Here is a 27,928-nt window from a genome sequence, read left to right on the forward strand (position 1 = left end):
TATTTTTATATTTATAGTCTTTTTTGTTACATTTTATATATATATATAATAAGTTTTAGTTTTCAGTTTTAGTTTTAATATACTTTTAGTACTTCAAGTTAAACGTATTTCATGCAAAGACAACATTGAAAATTCTGTTTTTAAAATCTAATATTATTATTATTATATTTAATCTTTATATCAGTTACTGACAATTATTTATAATAGCTAATTATATATTTAATTAGTTGAAGCAAAAACTATTTGTCATTCTTATTTGTTTTTATTATATTTCTATTGAACTTTGTTTTTATTTCAGTTGTGGTTTGTTATTTTATCACTTCCATTTAAATTTATTTTAGTTAGATCTCATGACAACATTGGTAACAAACGTTTTATCTAATATCTATATTTTATTTCAGTTTATACGTAATAGTTGTAGTTTTAATGAACAGTAACAGTTCTACTTTCAGCACATGCAGACTCCATGAAGATGATTGATTGATTGACAGCTGTCAGGGAGCAGTGATTGAAGGTTATTGCTGTGTTCCTGTGCGGCTGAACGCAGCTTCAGGCTCAATATGATTCCTTCTGTTCGCTGCAGTGCTGTAAATCTGGACTGAAATCTTAAGAGCCTCATTTCTGTGGAACGATATTGACCTGAGCGGAAAGATCATAACGTCTGAGTCCAGTAAACATCAGAGCCACTGATTTATATCTGAGCCCAGCTCCTTCAGTGAAGAACAACATCATAAATCCTGTGAACACACATGTCCTGATAACATCTGAACATGCCACTTTCTGGAAATAGTTTGTATTCATTCATTCATTTGGTATTATAATATTTATTCATCTTTTAAATTAGCTTGAATTTTCATAGTTTGGTTAAATCTGATGTTTTACTCTTTAAAAAAATCAGTTTTTTTAAGTATTAATTATTTAATTTTATAATTATTATTTAATTTAGTATTATATTATTCGTATTTAGAATTATCGTGCATTTATATAATTTATATAGTTTTCATTTAACTTTTTTGTTTAGTATTATTGTATTTATTTTATTTTGATTTAGCTTGCATTGCTATATTTTCAAATTTCATTATAATTTTGGTAATTTTGTTATCTGTGTTTGTCATTTGTTTCCTAAATAGCTAATTCCTAAATAAGAACAACATCATATCCTTTAAACATATGGTTTGATGTTTTATTCTTTGAAAAATATAGCATTAATTAATAGTATTTATTGATCATTTAATTAGCTTTCATTTATGTTTCAGTTTTCATTTTAGTTATTTTAATACATTTTCAAGTTATTTAGTTATGTGTGCTTATTTTATTTTATTTGTTTTATTTTTATTTTTATTTATTTATATAATTTCCCCTCTTTTATATTTCTAAAAAGGTTTAGTTGTTAGTGAAGAAAACCATTTGCTCAAGCAGGTTGACTCTTTGAAAAAAGTATGAAATAATAAATATATTAAATATTACATCTTTATTTATTTATTTTTATTCAGTACTATAATATTTATTAAAGATTGTATTAGCTTGCATTTTATTTTTTTCCAGTTTTGATTTTTTTGATGTCTTAATAATTTTATTTTTATGAATTAAGTTTTTTAATAGTTTAATTTTTGTAAATATATATAAACAGCTTTAAATTATTTATTTTTTTAATTACAATCAGATTATGATTATGATTATGATTCTAAACATGTTTTTAAATTTACAAATTCCTAAAAAAAATAATAATAATATTTAAATTTTTTATCTACTGTTTATATTTTATTTCATCTTTACGCCAAAAACCAAAAATATTTTTTATATTTTTTTTAATAAAATTTTTTATTTCTCCTTTTTTTCAGTACAAATTTGTGTATATATATATATATATATATATATATATATATAATTAAGTTATGCTTTTTTTGCACACAAAATACACATTTAATATGGATCCAGAATAGATTTACAAAGGTTCATAGGGGGTGGGAACAGCAGAAATACTAAAATGATCTGTCCTTCTTTTGATTCTGCTTTTGTTCAGAATAACATCTGGTTACATCTAATAACATCATTTTTTTCAGACTCAGGAAAGCTGCTGTCGATGTTTTTGCTGACAGACACTGAAATGCATTCATATGTTGTCAACAAACACTGTTTCTCTGTTCATCTACTGCTCCGACTGTTTGTGTGTTTGGAGAAACATCAGAGCTGATGATAAAAGCTGCTCCATTATATGACTGCATTTCCCAGAGAGATCTGAGTCTCTGTCAGATTGAACTGTGTTTGCTTCAATTTAGGAAGAGAAGGAACACGCCGGACCTTTATTAGCCACAGCATATGGCTCTAATGTAGCGTAACCCTTCATACGGCCGGCAGCATTTCTGTAAAAGCCTCGTCCTTGTACTGTATGTTGTTTTTTCCGGAAGCAAATACCAACTATTTCATTACATCCAGACGGAAAACTCCCACATGTGCATTTGTCATCATCTGACTCACTTCTGCAGCTCTCTCTCTCTCTTTCTTTTGTTTAGCGGTGTGTGTGTGTGTGTGTGTGTGTGAGATGATCTCAGATGTGTTCGTTTAGCCTCTCACACCCGGAGCTCATTATAAATCTGCCGTTTCTTCTCGATGGAGTGAATCTGGAGGAGGATCAGCTCGACCTCTCAGATCAAGAGCTCTGTGTTCATCTTTCCTCCAGAGCCGCTTGAACCAGCTTTATTCAGCTCTTTACTGATACGCAGAAATTAATTACAGCTGTTTGAAATTAAAAATGTTATTTACAAGCTTTCTCCATGCAATTAGTGTGGAGCGGCATACTGTGCATCTGTGCATGCATTTAGCGTTTATTTAATGTTTTTATTCATGTCTTCATCATAGTCTGTTGGCAATAGTATACTGACTATAACACTATACCCTATTTATAACACTATACCCTATTTAAAGTGGATTCTCATTGTATGCACATGTGCATGTTACTTTACTTTACTTTTCTGATTGAGTGCTTTTTTTTTTACTTTGGTTTTGAACTCAAGTTTCATACTGATTCATTTGATCTGAATCATCTGATGTTTCAATTTTATTATTTATTTTATTTTTTAATTTTTTTAGTTGGATTTACGGTTTTTCAAACCAAACTAAGTGCTAAAATGTTTTATTTTATTTTATTTTATTTTATTTTATTTTATTTTATTTTATTTTAGTAGTTGGATTTCCCATTTCTTAAAGTAGCCTAACTAAGAGGATATTAAGATTTATTTTATTTTATTTTATTTTATTTTATTTTAATTGAGTTGGATTTTTCCCATTTCTTAAACCTAACTAAAAGGTAATACAGATTTATTTTATTTTATTTTATTTTATTTTATTTTATTTTATTTTATTTTATTTTAATTGAGTTGGATTTCCCATTTCTTAAAGTAGCCTAACTAAGAGGATATTAAGATTTATTTTATTTTATTTTATTTCCCTTTCTTAAACCTAACTAAAAGGTAATACAGATTTATTTTATTTTATTTTATTTTATTTTAATTGAGTTGGATTTTTCCCATTTCTTAAACCTAACTAAGAGGTAATACAGATTAATTTTATTTTTATTTTATTGTTGTTTCCGATTGAGTGTTTGTTTTGTGTCTTTGGTGTGTATGTTCTAGGTCAGTATTTTCTGTTGTTTATGTATGATGTGATGTGTGGCAGCTCCAGTAATGTGTTTCTCTGTCCGTCTCTCAGATCCTCCGGCGGTGGAGCCGGTGTGGCAGGAGGTGCGGCAGGGTTTGGGTCGGACGGTGTCCATGAACTGTCGTGTTCTTCGGGCTCATCCGTCCCGCGTGCTGCGCTACGAGTGGAGGCTGGGCTCACGGCTGCTGCACGCCGGCACCTTCGACTCGCGCGACGACACCGACTACACCGTACGCAACCTGGCGCGGGAGGGCTACGGCGAGTACACCTGTGACATCATCAACGAGGTGGGGCCTGGACGCTGCACCTTCCTGGTGACCGGTGAGACTCCTCCCACTCGACATCACCCTGCGGCAGAGTGCTTTAACTTCCATTGAATCTTTTAGGTTTTTAGACCCGACGCGTCTAGACTCTTTCTCTGCTGTGTTTGGCTCTGTGGTTTAGTGTAGATGATCATGTGCCAGTCGTTCATGAGTGCTCTGCCATCTGCTCAGAGCTCCGTCTGCCAGAGTCTCAGTCCAGAGACAGTGCTGATCCGGCTCAGATCTGGCCCGGTTCCTCCCAAAGCGAGCAGCGTCGCTCTCTGCAGGGGTAATGGATCTGCTTGTGTTCCTGCTGTGAGTGAAGAGCTGAAAACAGCATTCATTTACTCTGCAGATCCAAACATGCTGCACATATGAGAGGAGCCTCTGTCTCAAGTTTCACGTCACAGTAACAGAATCATAATCTGAATTCAGCGTTTTATGTATTTCACAGCCATGTTTCAGTGCCTGTTTTTAGACTCCAGTGAATTAAGTCCTTCACAAATGAAAGGTGATTCATTTCACTTGACCAGACTTGATGAAGAATAATAAAATAAAATTTTAGGAAGCCCGAGCTGAAGTAGTTTTAAAAGCTTAAGGTTGTGTAGTCTATCAGACAGATTGCAGATAGACAAACACTTGCTTGAGTGTTCTGGGTGGTTGCTAGGGTGTTGCTCTGCAGTTGCTAGGGGATTCTAGGTTGTTGTTCCTATGCAGATACTAGGATTTTCCTATGCAGGTGTTATGCCCAGATCACCCTAGCAACTACATAGCAACGCACTAACAACCACTTAGAGCACCCAGATGTTTGCTAAGGTGTTGCCATGACATTGCTAGGGGATTCTGGACTGTTGCTATGGTGTTACTGATATCATTGTTGCCAGGACATAGTATACAAATAGACAGATAAGATTATAGATAGATAGATAGATAGATAGATAGATAGATAGATAGATAGATAGATAGATAGATAGATAGATAGATAGATAGATAGATAGATAGATAGATAGATAGATAGATAGATGGATGGATGGATGGATGGATGGATGGATGGATGGATGGATGGATGGATGGATTGGTGGATGGATGGATGGATTGATGGATGGATGGATATATGGAAGGATGTATGGATGGATGAATGGGTGGATGGATGGATGGATGGATGAATGGATGGATTGGTGGTTAGATGGATGGATGGATTGGTGGATGGATGAATGAATGAATGAATGAATGCATGGATGGATAAATGGATGGATGGATTGGTGGAAAAAATGGATGGATGGATTGATGGATTGATGGATGGATGGATGGATGGATGGATGGGTGGATGGATGAATGGATGGATTGGGGGTTAGATGGATGGATGGATTGGTGGATGAATGAATGGATGAATGGATGGATGAATGGATGGATGAATGCATGGATGGATAAATGGATGGATTGGTGGATCAATGGATGGATTGGTGGTTAGATGGATGGATGGATGGATTGGAGATGGATGGATGAATGAATGGATGAATGGATGGATGGATTGGTGGATGAATGGATGGATTGGTGGTTAGATGGATGGATGGATGGATTGGTGGATGGATGGATGGATGGATTGGTGGGTGAATGAATTGGTGGTTGGATGGATGGATTGGTGAATGGATGGATTGATGGATGGATGGATGGATTAATGGATGGATGGATGTGTGGATGGATGGATAAATGGATGGATTGGTGGTTAGATGGATGGATGGATTGGTGGATGAATGAATGAATGAATTAATGAATGAATGAATGGATGAATGCATGGATGGATAAATGGATGGATTGGTGGATCAATGGATGGATTGGTGGTTAGATGGATGGATGGATGGATTGGAGATGGATGGATGGATGAATGGATGAATGGATGGATGGATGAATGGATGGATGAATGGATGGATGGATTGGTGGATGAATGGATGGATGGATTGGTGAATGAATGGATGGATTGGTGGATGGATGGATTGATGGATGGATGGATTAATGGATGGATGGATGGATGGATGGATGGATGGATGGGTGGATGGATGGATTGGGGGTTAGATGGATGGATGGATGGATGGATTGGTGGATGAATGAATGAATGATTAAATGGATGAATGGATGGATGAATGCATGGATGGATAAATGGATGGATTGGTGGATCAATGGATGGATTGGTGGTTAGATGGATGGATGGATTGGAGATGGATGGATGGATGGATGGATGGATGGATTGGTGGATGGATGGATGAATGGATGAATGGATGAATGGATGAATGGATGGATGGATGGATTGGTGGGTGAATGGATTGGTGGTTGGATGGATGGACTGGTGGATGGATGGATTGATGGATGGATGGATGGATTAATGGATGGATGGATGTATGGGTGGATGGATGAATGGATGGATTGGTGGTTAGATGGATGGATGGATGGATGGATGGATGGATGGATGGATTGGTGGATGAATGAATGAATGAATGAATGGATGGATGGATGGATGGATGGATGGATGAATGGATGGATTGGTGGATGGATGAATGGATGGATTGGTGGATGGATGGATGAATCGGTCCAGTGTTCTTGGATCTGGTCACTCATGCAGGGAATCTCTGAGATCTTCTGAAGCAGGAGAGTCGGTTCAGTCTGTTTAAGAGCGGATCAGAGGCCGTCCTGTGGAGCTGGTTTACAGTGATCCGGTCTGAGCCAGAGCCGCACAGCAGAACCAGACTCCTCCGGCTGTGGACATCTGTGGGTCATGAGGAGACCGGCCTACTTCACCACGAACACTGAGATACTTCATCAACCATTATATAACCTATATTGAATAAGAAATACATATATGATTCTGTTTTTATGAATATTAATACATGTATGTAAAGATATTTTTTACAATAGTTAAATGAGAAGATGTTTTTATTTTGTGCATGTAATGTCTATGCAGTGTTGTTTGGACCTCAGTGTAATAATGTGAAAGTTTGGCGCGGTGCAGGGGTAAATAAATAAAATCATCATATTCTCCCCATGTGACCTCATTGATTGATTTTATTTGACAGCAGAAGTGCTCGATCTGATGGATAAAGATGCGAGACGACGGTTTGATCCTCAGAATGAACATCCAGACAGTGTTGTGTGAAGCGGCTCGTCGCTCTGCTTTGTTAGGTTTTGTTGTATTGTGCCGCTTTCATTTAACGCTTGAGTCGTTTCCATTTTAAGGTGAATTACTGATAATGAGATCCATCCGCTCGTTAATGTTATGCTGAGTTTCTATGAAGATAAATCAATAGAGCTCTCAGCGGTGAGACACATCCTTCTTTCATCCCTCCATCACTCGTCGTTCTCACCCTCATCTCTCCATCCGTCTTTTAATCAGATGATTTACTGTTCTACACATCAAAATGACTTGTGAAAGCCACTCTCATATTAGACACGCACACACACACACACACACACAGACGAATGAACGGAGCACAGTGTGTCTGATAACATTCTAAAAGAGAATGAAAGTAGTGCATTTTAAGTCAAAATACCTCTTAAAACTTTTAAATTAATTAATTAATTAGTTTATTTATTTATTCATGTGTTTTCATTCATTTATTTAAAAAATATTTATACATTTATTTGTGATTAAGTTTATTTAAAAATATATATTTTTATTTATAATTTGTTCATTTTTTTACTAATTTGTAATATAATTCATCCATTTATTTATTCATTAATTCATTTTCAATAGAGTTCACTTATTCATTTATTTATTTTTATTAAGTAATTCATTTGTAATACAATGTGATTTTTATGTGTTATTTTTTATTTTTTCATTAATTAATTACATTATTCTCCCATTTATTTTTTAATTTGCAATATAAAACGTATTGATTCATTCATAATAGAAATTAATTTGTGTATTTATTATTTTACATTTATTTATTTATTTTTATAAATTTTTTTCATTTGTAACACAGTTATATATTGATTGATTGGTGTTAAATAATATAATTTGATTACATTTAAAATTTATTGTTTATTAATAATTCAATAACAATTTATTGATTCCTTTATAATATTATTTATTAATTAATTTACTCATTCATTCATAGTACAAATGAATGTTTGTTTGTTGTTCATCTATTTCTAATAGCATGCACTGACAGATGGATGAGCGTCCTGCTGTGGTCTGTTCACAGTGTTGTGAGTGTTGTGAAATCCATGCTGGACAGATGTGGGCCGGATCTGAGCCGAAACTGCTTGCTGTCTGGGTTACAAGATGCTTTGATGAAGTATCGGACGTCATGTTATTGAAATGTTAATGTAATGTTAATGTAAATAAAAACGGGTGATTTGTGTGTGTTGTCCGTGCAGGGAAAGCGTATCCTCCAGAGTTTTATTACGACACATATAACCCGCTGTGGCAGAACCGGCCGCGTGTGTACGGATACAAGCTGCAGTGGACACAGATGAACCCGAACGCTGTGGACCGGATCATGGTGTACCGCCTCGGGATACGACAGGTGAGGACTTTTGAAGATTGGTGGCCAATGAGTGTAAATTAGGGCTGAGCGATGTGGAAAAAGTCTATATATATATATATATATAGTTTATGTATATATTGTTAAATTATCTATATTAAATTTTACATTTTATGCTTTTTAATTGTAATTAATTAGTTTTTTCCAGCACATTCTATTATTTTAATACATTTTTCAATAATGTTTTTGTTATATTGCATGTTCGTCAACAGTTAATTGTGTGTGTGTGTGTGTTATTTGTTCAAACTAAATGTATTCTTGTATTGCATTTATTTGTTTATTTATTTGTTTGTTTTGTTTATATGCATTCTTAATATTATTCATACTCATGTCTTCATCTTAGTTTGTTGGAAATTTCTAATAATTTATTTATATTTATTTATTTATTATTTTTATTTTTTACTTCCTAATTTATTATTATTTCTTTAAATATTAATTTTATTTGTGTTATGTTTATTTCTTTTCATTTCACAATTTCATCTTTTATTTATTTTTTTAATAATGGTCCAGTGATAAGCATATTTAAGGTTAATCTGAAGACAAGTTTGTGGATGAGAGTGTGTCTTAAACTAAAACCATTGCAAATATAATAGACATAAACCAACAAAAATACATAAATAAGTAAGTGAACTTATTTTATTTCAGCTAGCAAATATTTATTTATTTATTTATTTTTATAAAATGCACCATGGTTGCATTTACTTGATTAAAAATACAGTAACATTATGACACATTATTACAATTTAAAATGTCTGTTTTATTGCCGTTATCAAATCAGAATTTTCAGAGCAACCTCTAAGTTGCGTTGTGGAGGTTTTAATACTTAAATTAACAATTTGTGAGTCTATAAAGCTACTGTATCATATTCCCAAGGCTCTAAATGATCAAACTGTCTCTGATAGTTTAAAGTGTTTTATCAACTCGAAGCTCTTCTAGTGTAACTGTACAAGCGTCCAGCTTCAGCTCGACTCAGATCTCTCCTGATTGTGATCAAGTAAAGGTCAGAATAAGGTCAGTAATATCTCCAGATGAACTCTTCCTGGACTGAAGCAGCTCAGCTTTACTTGATTCTCCATCAATCATGTTTTAGAGTCTCAAATCTGATCCTCAGGATCTTCTGAGGAGCTTTACTTTCACTGTTCCTCAGCGGAGGAATGATCTTCACAAGCCTCCAGAACATCTCACATCTTCTGAGGATCCTGGATTTCTTCATCTCTCAGTCTCTGTGTTATATGTGTGATGATCTGGGTCTGATCTCTGTGCAGACGGGGAAGCAGCGCTGGTGGGAGCAGGAGATTCAGGTGGAGGGAAACATCCAGAAAGGAGAGCTGATCACTCATAACCTGACGGAGCTCATCCGACCCGAAGCTTACGTGGTTCGACTGACGCCCATCACACGCTTCGGAGAGGGAGACTCCTCCACCCGAGTCGTCACGTACAGCGGTATTTACAATTTAAAGTGTCTGTTTTCTGTGTGAATCTGTGTTAAAGTGTAATTTATTTCTGTGATGTGCAGCTATATTTTCCGCATCATTCCTCCAGTCTTGGAAAAAGGTTTTACTGTATATGGAACCTTTTAGGGGTTCTTTCATGATTATTTCGTTTGCCCTCCGGATTAAATATTTCATATAATTGACAAACATCAAGACCCTAAAATGTAATTCACATAAATGAGTCACCCAAGAATACTGAAAAAAGCACACCCAAAGTGCATAGAACTAGTCATTTATTTATATTAACAAAAATAATCACTATTACCGAAAGAATGCTACTGTAATTTCAAATATTCAAGGCTTTAAATGTACAAATCAACATTAAAACACCAACCATTTAAAAAATCTCATAAATAATGAAAATAGAGTTTCACCTACATCTATATATTACAATTTGTTATATTACAATAATCTATCACTAATAAATAATGCAAATAGGGTTAGAACAACATCAAGTACCTCAAAACTACAAATCCATATTAATATAACTCACAATGGAAATATAGAGAATAGAAGTACTTCAAATCTACAAATTTACATTAATATCACTCATAAAGAATTGTAAAATTGGATCGCAAATCATTTGAGTCAGTTCTGGAGTTCGGAGTGGGATCGCGAATCATTTGAGTCAGTTTGTCCAGTGTGTGGCAGTAACGGTTATTAGTAACGCAGTTACTTTTGACAGTAACTTATACTGTAACGCATGACTTTTTAAATAAATTAACTCCATTACCGTTAACATATGGTGCATTGTCCGTTTCTTTTTAAAAAATTAATAAATTTTGACTGAAGTGCAGCCTAACCTGTTTGCAGCAGTGAAGCATTGTGGGATTGGTGGATGCCAACCACTGTAAACACGAAGGCGCACTGTGGGCGTGTCTCCGTTTATTCAAGTATGTGCGGCAGTCATGGCGAGTCACGGCGAGAGCAACATGAGTTTCTCAAAGTGGAAATATGCTCATTATTTCACTTTAGTTGAGCATAAAGACATGGTTCTAACCTAGCCCACGAATTTCCAATCCGGGAGCTCAGATTTTGTAAACCGTACCCTCGGTTTTTATATCTGTACCCACGAATTCATAATCTGCGCGCACACATTCGCAATCTGTTCCCATGGATTTGTAAACTGTAGCCTACTCACTGATTCATGCAGCAAGCTCCTACGTGTTAACATACAGTTTTAATGAATATTATTATGTGGAATGGGTCTACAGCAAAGTGTCTTAAGTGATTCTCTGTATGTTTTTCTCATACAGGTGACACATTGTAGAAAACATGCACCTGTCTCTACTGTGGAGTCACCGGCTTTCAGTCAGATCCTTAGCATGATAACATAGATTTCATTTTTAAACAGCATTTATATATATATATATATATATATATATATATATATATATATATATATATATATATATATATATATATATATGCGTGTGTGTGTGTGTGTGTGTGTGTGTGTGAATGAATAATTCAGATTGCTTTCATTTATTTATTTCAAAAAGTTCTGTGTTATGTTGTCCATTGTTGATAGTTTTCATACTTAAGCTGTGAAAGGAACATTTTTAAGGGCTCAACACAACAGCTTTTATGATGCAGAAGCCACTTTAGTTTTTGATTCTGAATATATTATTCAGGTGTTTTGTTATTTATTTCAGAAATCCTTGTGATATACAATATTCAGTTTGTGCTGGTCTGACTTAATCAAAATAGTGTTTGAAAATTACTTTCTGTTTTACTTTGTGTTTGTATAGACCATAACGCATAAAAGCGCATTAATGGGAACATTAAAGAAAGTTCTTTAAAACAGTAACTAAAAAGTTACTTTTAACAGTAATGCATTACTTTTTGGTGTAAGTAATCAACAAAGTAATTGAGTTACTTTTTGAATTAAGTACCTAGTAACTGTAGCTAGTTAATATTTCTTAGTAACTAGCACAACACTGGTGTTGTCATAACGTTCACCTTGGAGATTGAAAATGTTTCTTTTTTGAGACCCCAGGAGTCCAAATTCAGACCCAGAACAATAAAACCCACAGAAGAGGTGGGAGTTCAGAGGAGGAATCTTTATATTACCAAACTGCAGGGAGAGGAAGAGTAGATATAAGTCATGATCTGCAAGATTAACCACAATCTGATGTGATCCGACCACCTCAGAGAAAACCAGTGTTGAGCTGCTGCAAGAGCTTTTGAAGCACAGCAGCTGTGGTCAGAGAGTTCTCGTGTGTTCTGATTGGTGGATGATGATGATGATGATGATGAGTGGATAAAGACTAGAGCTATCAAATAGTGAGAGAGTGATCTGCTCACCTGGTTATGTTCGTGGATGTTTCGACATGGAAAGCAGTTCGGAATTAAAAATATTGATATTTTATTTGTTAACAACATACTTTTCGTACCCTAATTTCAGTAAATGTTATGAAATTCGGAGTTCGGAGTGGATTGTGAATCATTTGAGTCAGTTTGGGGATCGCGAATCATTTGAATCAGTTCGGGAGTTCGTAACGGGATCGCGAATCATTTGAGTCATTTCGGGAGTTCAAAAGCGGGTTCGCGAATCATTTGAATCAGTTTGGGGATCGCGAATCATTTGAGTCAGTTCGGCAGTTCGTAGCGGGTTCGCGAATCTTTTGAGTCAGTTTGGGGATCGCGAATCATTTGAATCAGTTCGGGAGTTCAAAGCGTTTTCGCAAATCATTTGAATCAGTTTGGGGATCGCGAATCTTTTGAGTCAGTGCGGGAGTTCGAAGCAGGATCGCAAATCATTTGAGTCAGTTTGGGGTTCACGAATCATAGCTGTATGGATAGGGGTTTTTAACTAATTTAGTAGCTAGTTCTAATTACGTTTTCCACGCGTGTTTAGGTGTGATATGTGAACTCGTTTTTTTGTTTTAAAAATGTGCATTTAACAGTATCAAGTATATTCAAAAACGGAACAAATTGTGCCTAAAAAGTGCAGGCATATGATGTATATGATGAAGTCATACTAGTGAACGTGTGCATTTTGAGTGCATTCTTTCACTGCATTATTCGGTGTATTCAAATGCATTTATGAATGCATGAGAATAATCACAAAATTCAAGATATGGGGGTTAGAAAATCTATATATTTATCTCATTTTATGTAGTTAATCAATGTCACACGTAGAGTGACATTTCAGTTTTTCTCCAAAGATCAGCATGATTAAAATGTGATATTAAGTTACTACAAACAATAATTTAATTACAAATTAATTGGGGAAGTCGTGGCCTAATGGTTAGAGGGTTGGACTCCCAATCGAAGGGTTGTGAGTTCTAGTCTCGGGCCGGACGGAATTGTGGGTGGGGGGAGTGCATGAACAGTTCTCTCTCCACCTTCAATACCATGACTTAGGTGCCCTTGAGCAAGGCATCGAACCCCCAACTGCTCCCCGGGCACCGCAGCATAAATGGTTGCCCACTGCTCCGGGTGTGTGTTCACAGTGTAAATGCAGAGCACAAATTCTGAGTATGGGTCACCATACTTGGCTGAATGTCACTTCACTCACTTCACTCACTCAAATACAAAATGTTGCAGAATAATGTAATATATGAATGAATAATAGCCTAAAGAACCTTTGTGCCAAAAGTTCTTTCTTGTCATTATAGAACCTGTTTAGCATAAAAGGTTCTTTGGAGTTGAGTAAAGAACCCTATGGTTCTATATAGAACCCCATGAACCCTTTTTCTAAGAGTGTAGAAACACATTTGGTTTGGACCAGAAAGAGATGCATAAACATTTGTTTAAAAATCATATTTTTTAGTCAGGCAGCGAAACTGTGATGTTTTAAGACACTCGAAATACACACAATTTATTCATTAAGTTAGTCTTTTATTTAAGAATTTATTTATTATTTGAGATGTGATAGGTTTCATGTTCAAGTCATTTTAATCTGGGTATGAATGGAGCACTGGAATGCTCAGGTGAATGCTAACCAGCCATTTAAATCTAAAGCAGAAAGCTCATTGGCTGCATATGCAACATGAACCTGTAACCTGTAAGTCATTTAATGCTAAGAACTTCATCAGATTAAATTAATGTTATGTTATGACAGAACTTGGTGATATATATATATTCATTCATACAGTACTTGGAGGGTGGGCAGGGGGTCCCCAACAATCCTCTCAGCTGTCCGACCCGCTCTCTGTAGTATTCTGATATCTGATTTTGTAGCTGAGCCAAACCAGACAGTTATAGAAGTTCTCCTGAATTCTATGGTCATCTTTCCTGTTTTGAGCGTGTTTAGCTCCAGGTTGTTATAACTGCGCCAGACAGCCAGCTCTTTAACCTCCTGTCTGTAAGCAGACTTGTCTCCGTCCTGGATGAGACTGAAGACTGTACTGTCTTCTGCAAACTTCAGGAGCTGGAGTAGAGATGCAGTCGTTTGTGTACTGGGAGAAGAGCAGTGGGCAGAGTACATACCCCTGAGGGACGCCAGTGCTGATATTGTGGATGTTTGACATCTTTCACTGAGTTTCACTAGCTGTAAGGAAGCTGGTGATCTGGTGACAGATGGAGCTAGGGACAGAGAGCTTGGTTAGTCTGTTCTGGGAGAGTATTGGGATGAAGGTGTTGAAAGCCAAGCAAAAGTCCACAAACACGATCCTTGCATAAATCCTCGATTTGTCCAGATGTTGCAGGATGTTGTCAGCCAATCTAATTTTGTTTGTTCATGCAATGATAATTGTCTTAATTTGCTAATAAAGATATTATTGTTACAGCAACTGAAACAACAAGTACTGTTGTTGAGTAAATTTATTATTTTCAGATTTTCTGGATGAAAAAAATTAAGCAAAATATAATTTCAGCGTTTCTACTTCATTGGTCTTTCTTTGTTATTATTTGTGAAATTTACTAGCAATTTCTGCCATTTAGGATTTTTTTAGTATTTGTTTTTGTTGTTATGTGTGAGAAGTATTAATTTTAAGGTTAGGTTTGGTGTAACTCAATACATTTTGCTTTTCGAAGAAGTGATTTTAGTAAATTCTAATGAATCCATTTAGGGGTCAGTTTGGAAAAAGGTCATTTAATGTGAATTAATAATAATGAATTATTGTTATTGATTGAATTGCAATGTGTTTATTATTATTCAGCAGCTCATCTGATGAATGTTTTAATCTTTTCTCTTCACAGTTCCCATCAATCCTCATCTGAGTGAGTATTTATTCACTATTCCTTCCTTCCTTCGAGAGGGTAAAGATCCTAAATTCTGAAGAGTGTCGCTCCTGCTGGAGTTTAATCAAACCAATGAATATTTATCAATAAACAGCACCTGCTGAATTCTTGTCCTGTGTTATAATGATATGTCCTGACGTTGTGAAGAGTCTCTCAGACACTTTCCACCCTAAAATGCTAAAAATATGAGGAATTTGTACAAGAAACAAAGCCTAATGCGATGTAATGTTACTGATAATGCATCTACACTGATTACATAAAGAGTCATTTACAGATTTTAGATATATTCAAAAAATTTTTGTAAGAGTTATGGATAGAGATACGTCCAAATAAAGTCATATAAGTAAAAATATTTAAAACAATTATTATTATGATTAAATGCATTAAATCTATGTTGTTGTTATTTTATTTATTTTACATATGAAGAAATAGTTAAATATTTTTTAAATTGAAGTATTTAATATATTTTAGTCCATTCATTTTAATTTGTAAAAATTAAATAAAATAAAATAAAATTAAATAAAATTAAATTAAATTAAATTAAATTAAATTAAATTAAATTAAATTAAATTAAATTAAATTAAATTAAATTAAATTAAATTAAATTACTCTTATTATCTGATCACTTTGATGATGACGACGGTTTGATGTCTGGTTGAACTAATCCTGCTTCTGCTCGTTCTCAGGAGAGTTTCACTGCAGTTTTGAGGAGGATCCCGTCTGTATGTTCACTCAGGACAAGAACGATGACTTCGACTGGACGAGACACAGCGCAGCTACACGTGACACTAAATACACGCCCAACACGGGGCCCAGCGGGGACCGCAGCGGCTCCAAACAGGGTACGAGCCTCGGACCGGATCAAACCCTGCACAGAACAGACTGTTATCACCACAAACTCACCTTCACAGAACATTACGTTATCTAGAAGTTAATATTTGATCAAGAACTGTTTTCTTTTTTTACATATAAATTTATTGTTCTAAAAATGTATTTCATTTTATTATCATTCATTCACTTTCATATGAAAATAGCAATTCAGAGATTTTAGCTTCTTATTTTGTAGGACAGAGTAAAGTCATAGTAGTATATACTGTATGTGTATGTTTATATAAGTAGTTTATGTAAAATATAGTTTATTATACATTACATATTATTATTACACATTACAAATTTATAATATGTAAAAAAAAAAAGTCTGTTTATTGGGTTATTTTTTAATTATTTGGTATTAAAGTAATGAGAAATAGTGGAAGAATTAGCCACCGAAGCTCATGTGTGACAGTATGTGTGTCATGGCTGTGTTTGTGTGGTCCTCAGGTTTCTACATGTACATTGAGACGTCCAGACCTCGAAAAGAGGGTGATACGGCTCGTCTCCTGAGCCCAACGTTCAACGTGGCTCTTAAAAGCTCCTACAGCATCAGCAGCCCGCCGGCGTACTGCTTCAGCTTCTACTTCCACATGTTCGGCAAACACATCGGTAAGAGCGACGGATCTCATTATCACTTCACCTGACACAGATCTGCAGACAGTCTAAACCTCAAACTCTTCTGAAAGCTGTTAAACATCTGCCATGTTTTGTGTTTGAACACACTTTGACCCCTGTAGTGGGGCATGTTGTCACATGATTGACATGCCGGAGTGGATTAGAGCATGTGATATCTGACCCCTACTCTGATCGTGCTCTCAGCTGGCAATAATACTCTTATGAGCAATATTTAATATTTATTAATGTTTTTTTTTGTTTGTTTGTTTGTTTTGTTAATTTATAATTTTGTATAATTATTATATACAATTTGTTTATATTAATTTTTGATTTTGTAGAATTCTGTTTAGCTTCATTTTTTAATTACGTTTTAGTCATTTAGTTTTAGAAATTAAAATTTCATTTCAGTTTATATTAATTTAGCTAATATTTGTCTTTTATTTTATTTCAGCTTCATTTCAGTTGTTTATTTCACTAACGATTTACAGTTTTCAATAGATTGATAGTTTATTTTAATAATTTAGTTTTTTTAATTACTGAACATGATTTTCATTCCATTTTCATTTTGATTTTAGTGTGACTTTTAATATTATTGCATTTGTCTTTAAAAATTCATTAAATATATATATGTGTGTGTGTATATATATATATATATATATATATATATATATATATATATATATATATATAGATATATATATATATATATATATATATATATATATATATATATATATATATATATATATATATATATATATATATATATATATATATATATAGGCTTTAATTTAGTAATTTAGTTTTAGTAAATATTTCCAGTTAGTTGCCAATGCAAAATTTCAAATTATCATTATTATTATTTTTATTTTATTTATTTTAATGTGAATTGTAGTAATTTTGTGTTTTTGTCATTTTTATTAGTTTTTTTTTCATATCATTTTATTTAGATTTTATCTTTTTTATTTTAGTTCTACTAATTTAGATTTAGTAATTTAAACAAATTTTATTTTACTTAGTTGCCAAAGCAACATTAAAAACTTTAATTGAAGTTTTAGTGTTTTTAGCAAATTTTAAGTTTTTTACTTTTATTTTTGTTTTGATAGATTGTCAATAATGACAATACTGACTTTTAAAAGTATTTTTAACATATTTTACCATGTTTAAATTCACAGTTTGTTCCCACTTGCACATATTAACGTTTTAAAGATTAATGAGCGCTTTGAACCTGCACACATAAAGACTGTGATATTTGTTGTACATTGGGTTGAAAAAACAGGTGTGAAAAAGACGAAAACATACAAAAACGGAAAATGTGGTGAGCTGTGATTCTGTGTAGAGTAGATGTTACCTGCGCTCAAGTCACAGCTAATTAATGAGTCTCGCATCAGTTTGTCTGTGGAGATCTTCCTCTTTGCATTTTTTTACTAGATTATATCCCAGAGCTCATGGCAAACACTCGTCGCAGTGGTCACAGTGCTTTCATTAACCGTGTTCCTCATGCCGATAGACCCGATCACGTCCAGAACCAGCACAACACCTCATTCATCTCTAAACGAGACAGTTTCTCCCTGCAGAGCGGCTGCTGGAATATAACGAGAGACGAGTAGATTTAAGAGGATAAGAGGATATCACTTACATTAACATGAGGAGAAACCCTTTCATTCCTTTTTAGTGTTCCACTCACGAAGATTGAGTATATTGACCATAATGTCCTGTTTAAGGCAATACACTACAGTTAAACCCAGCTAACAAAATAATGTTGTAAGTACATTTTGCTAAAATTTCATAAAAACATTATTTCGGAATGTTCAAACTGTTTCTGAAATGTTCTGGTTATGGAAACAATAACAGAACATTCCATTTGATCATTTTCCAAACATCGTGGGAACGTTACTTTTGAATGTTCGCTGAAAGTTCTGAAGCAATTTGTAACATTTAAAAAATGTTGGGTGGAAGTCCAACTGAAACATTTCAGGAAAAATGTTACATGAACGATGTAAGAAACATTTTTATGCCAACATTCTTAGAATATTATTAAAGATCAGATGGCTTTGACTGAAACAAACTTTACAAATATGTGTTGGAACTGAAATGGGAATATTTTCTTTCCACTAGCCTGAAAGAAGACATGTTATGGAAGCAAAATAAACCACAAAACTGACCATTCCATGAAAAAAACAGTCATAGAGTCGAGTTTTGCTTTAAGATTTCCACACACCTTTCCAAAGTACCCAAAGCAAGCATGAGTGTTAATTAATCAACCGAGCAGGTAGAAACCAAGTACAGCATGTGTTTGTTCCTGGACTGAGTTGCGCTCTCCAGCTCTTCTGTTGGACGGCACCGAGGAGGTCAGTTGTTAAATTAATTAGTTGTATTTTCCTGCAGGCACTCTGAATGCATTTGTGAAGCAGAAAGGTCAGTCTACTTCAGAAGCCGGTCCAGTCTGGTCTCTCAGCGGGAACCAAGGGGACCGATGGAGACAAGCCAAAATTAGCATCCATCCCACTGCCTCCTTCCAGGTGAGCGAACTGTACGGATAATTCACGTTCAGTATTTATAAAGCATTTATGAGAGGTTTGGGGTCTGTTTTGTAGATTTTTACTCATTGAGGATACATCAAATTAATGAAAAGTGGCAGTTAAGACATTTATAATGTAACAAAAGATTTCTATTTCAAATAAACACTGTTTTTTTAAACTTTCTATGCATCTGTGAATCCCGATTTTTTTTTTTAAATGTATAAGTTTCCACCAAAATATTGAGCAGCACAACTGTGTTCAGCACTGATAATAATCAGAAATGTTTCTTGAGCAGTAAATCATCATATTATTCTGATTTCTGAAGATCATGTGACACTGAAGACTGGAGGAATGATGCTGAAAATACAGCGGAGCATCACAGAAATACATTACACTTTAACACAGATTTACACAGAAAACAGATGATTTACACTAGAATAATATTTCACAATTTTTACTGTATTTTCATCAAATAAAAACAGCCTTGATGAGAATGAGAAGAGGCTCCTGAGATGTTGTTTGTTTGGTTTCCATCACACAGGTGATGTTCGAGGGCATCCGCGGCCCCGGGATCGAGGGGGACATCGCCATCGATGATGTCACTCTCGAGGAGGGGGAGTGTCCTGACCCTCCGTCCAATCGTATGTACCAAGCATGCATCTCCATGGTAGCCAGGCTGTAATTATGTGAAGCACAATTACTGTACGTCCAGGAGAGCTGAGTAATTACACGTGTACAAATAGCGAGAAAGACGAAATGAGGCCAGGTAATGAGCTGGAGTGGACGAGAGCGACGGTGAGAGCAGATGAAAACCCTTCCTTCTGGAGCCAATCTAGAGCTGTAATCATGAAGTGAAGTTATGTGTTAATCAATATTTATTAGGCATCAGGTTTCTGTTATTATTCTGTAAGAGATGTTTTCTCTTATTGATCGGGTTGTGAGATCTAGAGAATGATCAAACGCTCTTGTTATTATATGCACTAGAGGATGATTATAGAGACATTTATGAGCAACCGTATGTGTGAAAAACATCACAGAGATCCTTCTGAGTGCTGTTCATGGAGAAAAGCAGGTATTAACTCTTTCCTCCCCGGCGTTTTTTTTCTTTTCTTTTTTTTAATTGCCATTGACCACCTGCATTTTTTTTTTAATTCACAAAACTTTCATTGCTTGAACTATATTGTGTGGCATGAAAATATGAACAAGGATGCATATTTGTTTTTCAGTCTGGTTCTCTAGAGAGCACCTGGAGATTTGATTTGGAGCTCACTCTGCACCCATTGAATATACCTATACATTTTTTTTATAATTAATAAAAGTATTAATGGTATAAATGCATTTTTTTTTGTAAAATAATGATTGTGCATTAACAGCTGTCAACCATCCCTGTATGCAAATGAGCGGATTCTGCTTGAATATATATATATATATATATATATATTTTTTTTTTTTTTTTTTTTTTTTTTTTTATTAACACTTGTTTGTTGGTAGGTTTAAAAAAAAAAAAAAAGCTTTTGAACAGAAAGCTTAGAAAATCGCGTAAAAAAAAAAAAAAGAAACCTTATCTTATTCAGATCAATCTTGAGCAGCGTTGATCGCATCCAGATTACAAACATTTCATTTGGTAACATAAGGCAGTTTTGATGCAACATAGGGAATGTTTAATGTTCAATGATCGCGTTTTTTTACAGATGCATTCGCTTACAAACACGTCTCTTCTTCACCTGTGTTTTGATCACCAGATATTAAATACTCTTTCAGAAGATGTGTAATAGCGCCCCCTCCTGTATAACAGTTAAATTACAGAAAGCCAGAAAATTCCGTGTTTAAAGGGACAGTTCACCCAAAAATGAAAACTCTCATCATTTACTCACCCTTATGACATTCCAAACCTGTATGAGTTTCTAATTTCTGATGAGCACAAAAGAAGATATTTTAAAGAATGCTGTCAACCATGCAGTTGACAGTAGCCATTGCCTTCCACGGTAGTTTTTTCAATACTGTGGAAGTCAATGGCTACCGTAAATTGATGTACCGTAAGTGATCTGGTTATCTGGTTTAATGGTAATCTCTTTCTCTGTGTGTTTCCCACAGCGATCAGAGGAGCGGCTGCACACAGCGTCTCCAGTATATGGCCATTGAGCGTCACACTGTTTTATACCGTATTCATTGGTCTGAGGTGACACTCCACGTGAGAAGAGACTCCAGACACGTCCCTCAATATATAATCACCAAAGATTCATGCTTTCGGATCGCTTGGAAGGCACAACCACAAACAGAAAAGTAATAACTAATGCTAAAAATAAATTCTCTCGATGTCTGGAACCAACCGAGGGTTTGAGCACTGACCTGAGAAGCACAACGACTACATCGCAATCTGGATTTAATCGTGAATGAAGATTCCCCTTCCCTGTTTTCCATCTTGAGATGCTGTTGTGCTTTGGAGTACATCTCATCTTCTTCTGATAGTCCCGATCTTGAATTGTTCTGGATTTGGTTTAGATTGGCGCTTTAAAACGCTTTATTCACAACACTGTGCTCACGTTCCCAAGTGGAGAACCTTGCGTGTTTTGGCGTCTGTGATGGTTCGTCATCGTTCCCAGCACCGGTTGAGACAGAGTTTCTGCCGTTAAAAAAAAAAGAAGTGCCTTCAGGTTAAAAAACAAACAAAACTGATCCGTTAGCCTGGCCATCGACACCAAACGTCCATGTTTCTAACATCTCTGATGGGCTATTTTATACTCATTTCCACGATGTTTGGCTGCTGGAGGACGATGTATGGACGAATGTCACGCTCTCCATCCCGAACCGTCATGCTTCTGTCATTTATATACCGAACAATGTGCATTCTGAGATAAAAATAAAAACACAAAATATTCATAATTATAATAATATTTTATTACTCCATTCAGAATGTGTCTCAGCTTTTACACACGAACTGTGAAAGTCAGTGGTGGTAACTTATCAATGCTTTTAAAAAAAAAGAAACGTGTCGAGTTGTGTCTCGTTTCTCCTGATTTACATTCAAATGTTCCGACTTTATTGTCTTTATTTCTCGTCGTCTCCCTTGCATTGCTGAAAATATTAAAAACAGGCAGAAACACGCCGGTTTGTTAACTGTACAACTTGTATATGTAAAGAAGCTCTGATTTATACGAGATGTTTTGTGTACGAGTCAAAGGAAGCACAACATTTAGGATTCAACCGTTTAGAAGCATCATATATGTGAGCGTCCTCCTGCAAACTCAACGTGAAAATAAAACGTGACACTGAAAGCGTCGAAGCTAATTGAATCAATACTACTTTACATTCGCATGGGCTATTTTTAAATAGATTTTTCACATAATGGTAATATCGCTCATGCAAAGGGTTAAAAAAAAAATACGAAAAACGTCAAAAGCTGACTTACAGTCAAAGATGTTCAGAAGTCATTTAAAGTAATAGTTCACATGAAATTGAAAATGTCTGAAAGAACGAGCCGGTGAATAATGAAGCGTGATTAATCTCCTGGTTTTACCGGAGGACGTGACGTCACATATATGTGTTGGCATGATGTAAAAGATTCATTCACAGTACGATGACTGACGCTCGTTACAGGACTTCAGAATCATCCGTCTAACGAATCACGAGTCAAATATACAAGTCAAATCAGCCAAACAGAGTGTCAGAGTCTTTATGATGTAAAAATGAGACGGCCACAAGAAAACAAACCAATACTAATGATGTTAATTAAGGGCTAAAGGCATCTTAGCTTGTTTCTGTGTGAACAAATACTACATGAGAAATATCATTTGAAGTCATGGATGTAATGTGTTTTCTGTTTAGAGCTGGGTTGAATACATTTGTAATGATTTGCTGGTGAAAACGAGCCAACATTGTGAGTATTGCAATGATTTTTTTGCACTTTTTGTTTGGTGTTCGCATATGATTCATTCGAGTGAATCACTTCAAAATGTCCGATTCAACAACTCCTTCCGAAAAGTCATTCAAGTGTTTTATTAAAAATACTATGTACTGCACATAGTATTTAATGTACTGTAAATATTGCTGTTTATTATTCTGTATTGTTGGTAAATGATTCACAATCGTTTGTGTTCGTTTAGTGTGGAACTGTTGCTTTGATTGTTTGAATTAGACTTTCACTGGGTTTTACTTTTATGTTTAAACATTTACATTCTGATTATTGTCTGAAAAGTGTTGGGAAAATTGTATCACCAGCTCGAATGCCATGATGAAATTTTGACAGGGTAACGATTGGTCAAATTTAACCCTCCTATCGCATTTTTGCATTGGTGAAACGTGAGCTTGTAAAATTTGTTTTGTCTAAAGCCATATTGTTTCTGATCGGCAACTTCTCATTAATGAGGGAATTCGCAAAAAAAAAATCCAAGTTTACAGTGTTTTACCCCTTTTTAATATTTGAGAAAACTCAATAATTATTGGAAATTTCACATTTTACAACAACTACAGTAAAAACACTGTGATGCGAGAAACAATATATATTTAAAAAATATTAATGAAAATTTTATTTTGATATACCATCATATGAATTTTTTTTAATCATTTAATATGAGAATTGAACCCATTGAAATGAATGGAATTAAATTAAATTCCTTTGAACTTACAACTTACTCTTCTCAAAAACGACATATTCATTTTCTAACAACGTAAATATTACTCTGGAATGTTTTCAAACAAAATTCATTCATTTTAGTTTCATAACCAGACAAAAAATTCTGCAGTGCAGCATAGTAAAATATGGACTTCTTCTCTTTCCAACTCTTTCCTTTATCAAATTTAGTCATTTTAGTCAGATTTTCATTGGGCTTTAGTTCATTAGATACTATGATTTGTTTTAGTCTGTTTATAGTGACTCTGTGCCTGTTTATTTAGATTACCAACAGAATTCAGTCCTAAAAGTCTATGAGAGACAGGAAAGAGGCTACATTTATTTTACAGAAATAATTTGAGACCGATCTAACTAATAGATGCCAAAAAAAAAAAATGAAAAAAATTCCTGTGTAATCAATTCACTTCCGGGTCAAAAATGACCCGAGCACATAACAATTTATTTTAAATGGTTATATGTCTTAAAAAGTGTTTTTAAAAATCTAGAAAAAAATGAATGATGTGTATTTTAATATTCTTCATCCATGTGAGAAGCTTTTATTTCTGTTCTAAAATCAATGGATTAAAAAAAAATTATGTGCTGCTTTTTTTTTTTTTTTTTTTTTTTTTTACCGATCTGAATTCGATAGGAGGGTTGGGACATTAATGAATGTTCCAGTCAAAACACTGATCAAAGAATAAACGTGGTGTCAGACCTTCCAGAATATCTCATATACAGTATATATTCAGTTCGTCATCCGCAGAAGCGTCGAGTGTTTTAGTAGAGCTGATCTGAAGACCTCGTCATCTTCTGAAGAGCTTTATGGCTGCTTCTCTCGCTCTCACAGACATTTTATCCTAAACCAACACAAGTGCATGAATGCAGAAGAAGTTTGCTTTTCTCGCTGACTGCAGGTCAATCACTGGAGTTCAGTGTAAATGGTTTGGTCTGATCTGATGTCCTGTAACAGCCGTTCAGTCATTATACTCGCTTAACATCCAATAATGCTTCCTTTCACTGTATTTCTTTGGATTTGCCATCCATTTCTGTGTCATTCTTGCAACTAATAATGAAAAAATAATAATAAAGAAAGCTATTTTACATCTGTGTTGGTGAAACGCATTGTAGGAAGTCCTTCTGCCTGTGTTCCTGGAGTATTTTGCTGTCTTATTAGACATTATTGATTTTTGCAAGATTTTGTTTTAACAATCTTGACTAGGCAACAAAAACAATACTCAACATTTCTAAATGTAGTTAGTTTCCTTTCATAGTGGGGCATGTTGTCACTGTAGGAGCTGTTTGTTGAGACATTTGTAAATTACCTATAAATACCTATATTTTGCACAACATTTAAATGTTTTATAGCTTTTTTAATGTACTTAAGAATAGAGCATTCATGAGATTAAAAAAACAAATAGAAAACATACTAAATTATGAAACTTGATTCAACGTAAAAAAAAATTTAATTCAGTTGATTATACTAAATTTTTAACTAGCCGTGTCATTTCAATACAGAAAATAAAATAGTTCGAAATTAATGAAATATTGTAACTTTAAAAATTAAGTTGAAAATTTGAAAATTAAAGTAATTGGGGAAAAAAAAGAGTATTTTATTATCATTGAGATACTATAATAGTATTTGTTATTTTTGTAAATATTATATTTTCTGTTTTTATAGTTGATTCTTTTAAAGTGTTACTGTGTTTTTGACATTTTTTTCCCCGTTTTTTGTTTCAGTTTGAATTATTTTAGTAAATCAAGTTAAACTAATTGAAAATGAAAAATGTTGCTCCAGAAGCTAGCTGAAATAAAATATTATTTCATGTAACTTTTATTTCAAATAACAAAATATTTGATGTTTACATGCCGTGAAATATTGAGAACTTGATATTGCATGTGTTGTTTAGATGATACATCCCACAATATAATAATTGGAAATGATGTTTGTAATGCGTCTCTGGACTCTTGCCCGTTTGCTGTTGAAGTGTTTTAGTGACCCGGAGTCATTATTTATCTGCTGTCTGGATTGGCTTCACATCACACTGAACGCCAGCTGTGTGTGTGTGTGTGTGTCATTGATTTATTGATCTCTCAGCTTCACGTTATTGGAATATGATATTGGAATATGATATTGTGACATTATGAAACATTGTTTGAATCATTTGGTTGTGGAGTAACTCGACTGACTTTTCCATTACCAAGATAATTTTTCCAGTAAGGAACAGTGCAGGCAAAACACTAATGCATTGTTTTTATTGAACACATAATAATTAGACCCATCACTGTTACAGTGTTTTGTGAAATTGACTTGCAATTTCTGGAAACAAGCTTCCATACTATGTAGCTTCAATTCATCAAAAGTCCAAGTTCATACGGCTACATATATGTGAGAGGAAGATGAAGGAGGTCTGAACCTTCACTTGGGCTTTCCAGCATCTGCAGGTTTATGTTCTGTGATGATGCTGGTTGTTTTTGTGTCCTGCAGATATTATGTCCTTCATTATGTGTCTCTGCTACCTGTGGGCGAGCGTATCAGTCAGATGAAGCTCATATCCGTTCCTGCGGGTATCTTTGGTCTGAATGTGAAGCTTTGACGCCATCTCAACATCTCTGATCTCCGTCACGTCCGAGCAAGCAGGACTCGAGCCTCAGACGCTCATTAACATGCATCCTGACGTCTCTGGTGCACAGTGTCATTGTGCATTACATTACACTTTCTTTGTGTACGCTGCAAGAGAAAATGCAAAGGATGCAAATGCATCACATCGTGTTTTTGAGGAACATTCAACACCAGATCTATCATCCGTCCATTAAATGAGGATTCTTCATTTGTGAAGCCATTACAACACACTCACTCTGAGTTTAACGAATGCTCTCAGGGATTGATGGCGCTCGTTATTTCAATAGTTTCTAAAGTGGATCAGCGGGTGTTTTTCTCAAAGACAGTAAATCAGGACTGATAGTCTGTTCACCTGTACTTTAAAGCTCCTCTGAAAGTCCACAGCATCAATACATCGAAGCAGAACGTCGCTGAGGTCTTAAATCATTACTGTATCCTTAAGAAAAGGACGACTGTGTGTAAATAACAAATAAACACTGGTGCAATATTGACTTCAATACTGCAGTCTGTTCGGATCACCAATGCTGCATTTATTTGATCAAAAATACAGTAAAAATTATGAAATAGTTTTGTAAAGTAAAACATCTGTTTTCTTTGTGAATCTGTGTTAAAGTGTAATGTATTTCTGTGATGCTCCGCTGTATTTTCAGCATCATTCCTCCAGTCTTCAGTGTCACATGATCTTCAGAAATCAGAATAATATGATGATTTACTGCTCAAGAAACATTGAAGACTGGAGTAATGATACTGAAAATTCAGCTTTTATCACAGGAATAAATTACAGTTTAACAGAGATTCACATAGAGAACAGCTATTTTAAATTGTAATAATATTTCAAAATTTTTACTGTATTTTGATCAAATTAATATCACCTTGGAGAGCAGACATATAAAAAAAAAACATTCAAAAATAATTATTATTCCAAACCTTTAGTGTATTTAAACCACATAACTGCATGAAGAGTATAATTTTGTATTGTGTGTTTATGTGTGTGTCGACCGCAGAGCTGCGAGTGTTTTCACAGACTCTAAGCATTCAGTCTAGCGCTGTGTGTAATCTCAGCCCGCGGTCGTGTGTTTTGTTCCATGTGGGTGATTCTCATAAGAGCTTCTCCAGTCGACTGCCACCGGTTTATACTTCACACCTGAGTGATTGAGTGTAGATGTGTGGAGGTTTGAGTGAACTGGAAGCTCTCGCTGTTCACGCCGCCACAGTCTAAACCTGCAAAATCTGCAGTCGTGACAGAAATATGAATCTTTATTGTTCTGACAGCACATCCACATCCACATCCCTAACAGGGATCATTCTCACAACATGTAAGTAACGTTTACGGAACGTTCTTATAATGTTGTGATGTCTATGATGTTATTTGTTCTTGAATGTTCTAAGAAACTTTTTTTTGTTGTAACCTTTAAATAATGTTTTAATCATGACAAACTGGACATTTTAGCGTTTTTAGAATATTAAAAACTAGATGAGTAAAGTTTGTAAACAAACATTGATGTTGGC

At 34.6% G+C, this 27,928-nt stretch overlaps 1 protein-coding gene across 1 annotated transcript; it reads left to right on the forward strand.

Moving 5' to 3' along the window:
• The first annotated feature begins 3,567 nt into the window (after positions 1–3,567).
• Positions 3,568–23,663, forward strand: LOC113094033 (MAM domain-containing glycosylphosphatidylinositol anchor protein 2-like). The gene is made up of 9 exons (XM_026259659.1): positions 3,568–3,978; positions 8,331–8,479; positions 9,763–9,940; positions 15,139–15,159; positions 15,867–16,022; positions 16,501–16,662; positions 19,057–19,190; positions 19,732–19,831; positions 21,285–23,663. The coding sequence occupies exons 1-9, from the start codon at positions 3,684–3,686 to the stop codon at positions 21,371–21,373; spliced, it is 1,284 nt and encodes a 427-aa protein (XP_026115444.1). The 5' UTR covers positions 3,568–3,683; the 3' UTR covers positions 21,374–23,663.
• The last annotated feature ends 4,265 nt before the right edge of the window (positions 23,664–27,928 follow it).

This window comes from Carassius auratus, unplaced genomic scaffold, assembly GCF_003368295.1.
Source record: "Carassius auratus strain Wakin unplaced genomic scaffold, ASM336829v1 scaf_tig00215230, whole genome shotgun sequence".
Taxonomy (NCBI): domain Eukaryota; kingdom Metazoa; phylum Chordata; class Actinopteri; order Cypriniformes; family Cyprinidae; genus Carassius; species Carassius auratus.

Coding starts and splice junctions, on each gene's coding strand:
- LOC113094033 (XM_026259659.1), top strand. CDS start 3,684: ATGTGTTTCTCTGTCCGTCTCTCAGATCCTCCGGCGGTGGAGCCGGTG. Junction 8,480..9,762: donor ACCGCCTCGGGATACGACAG/GTGAGGACTTTT, acceptor ATCTCTGTGCAG/ACGGGGAAGCAGCGCTGGTG. Junction 19,832..21,284: donor TCCTGACCCTCCGTCCAATC/GTATGTACCAAG, acceptor TGTTTCCCACAG/CGATCAGAGGAGCGGCTGCA.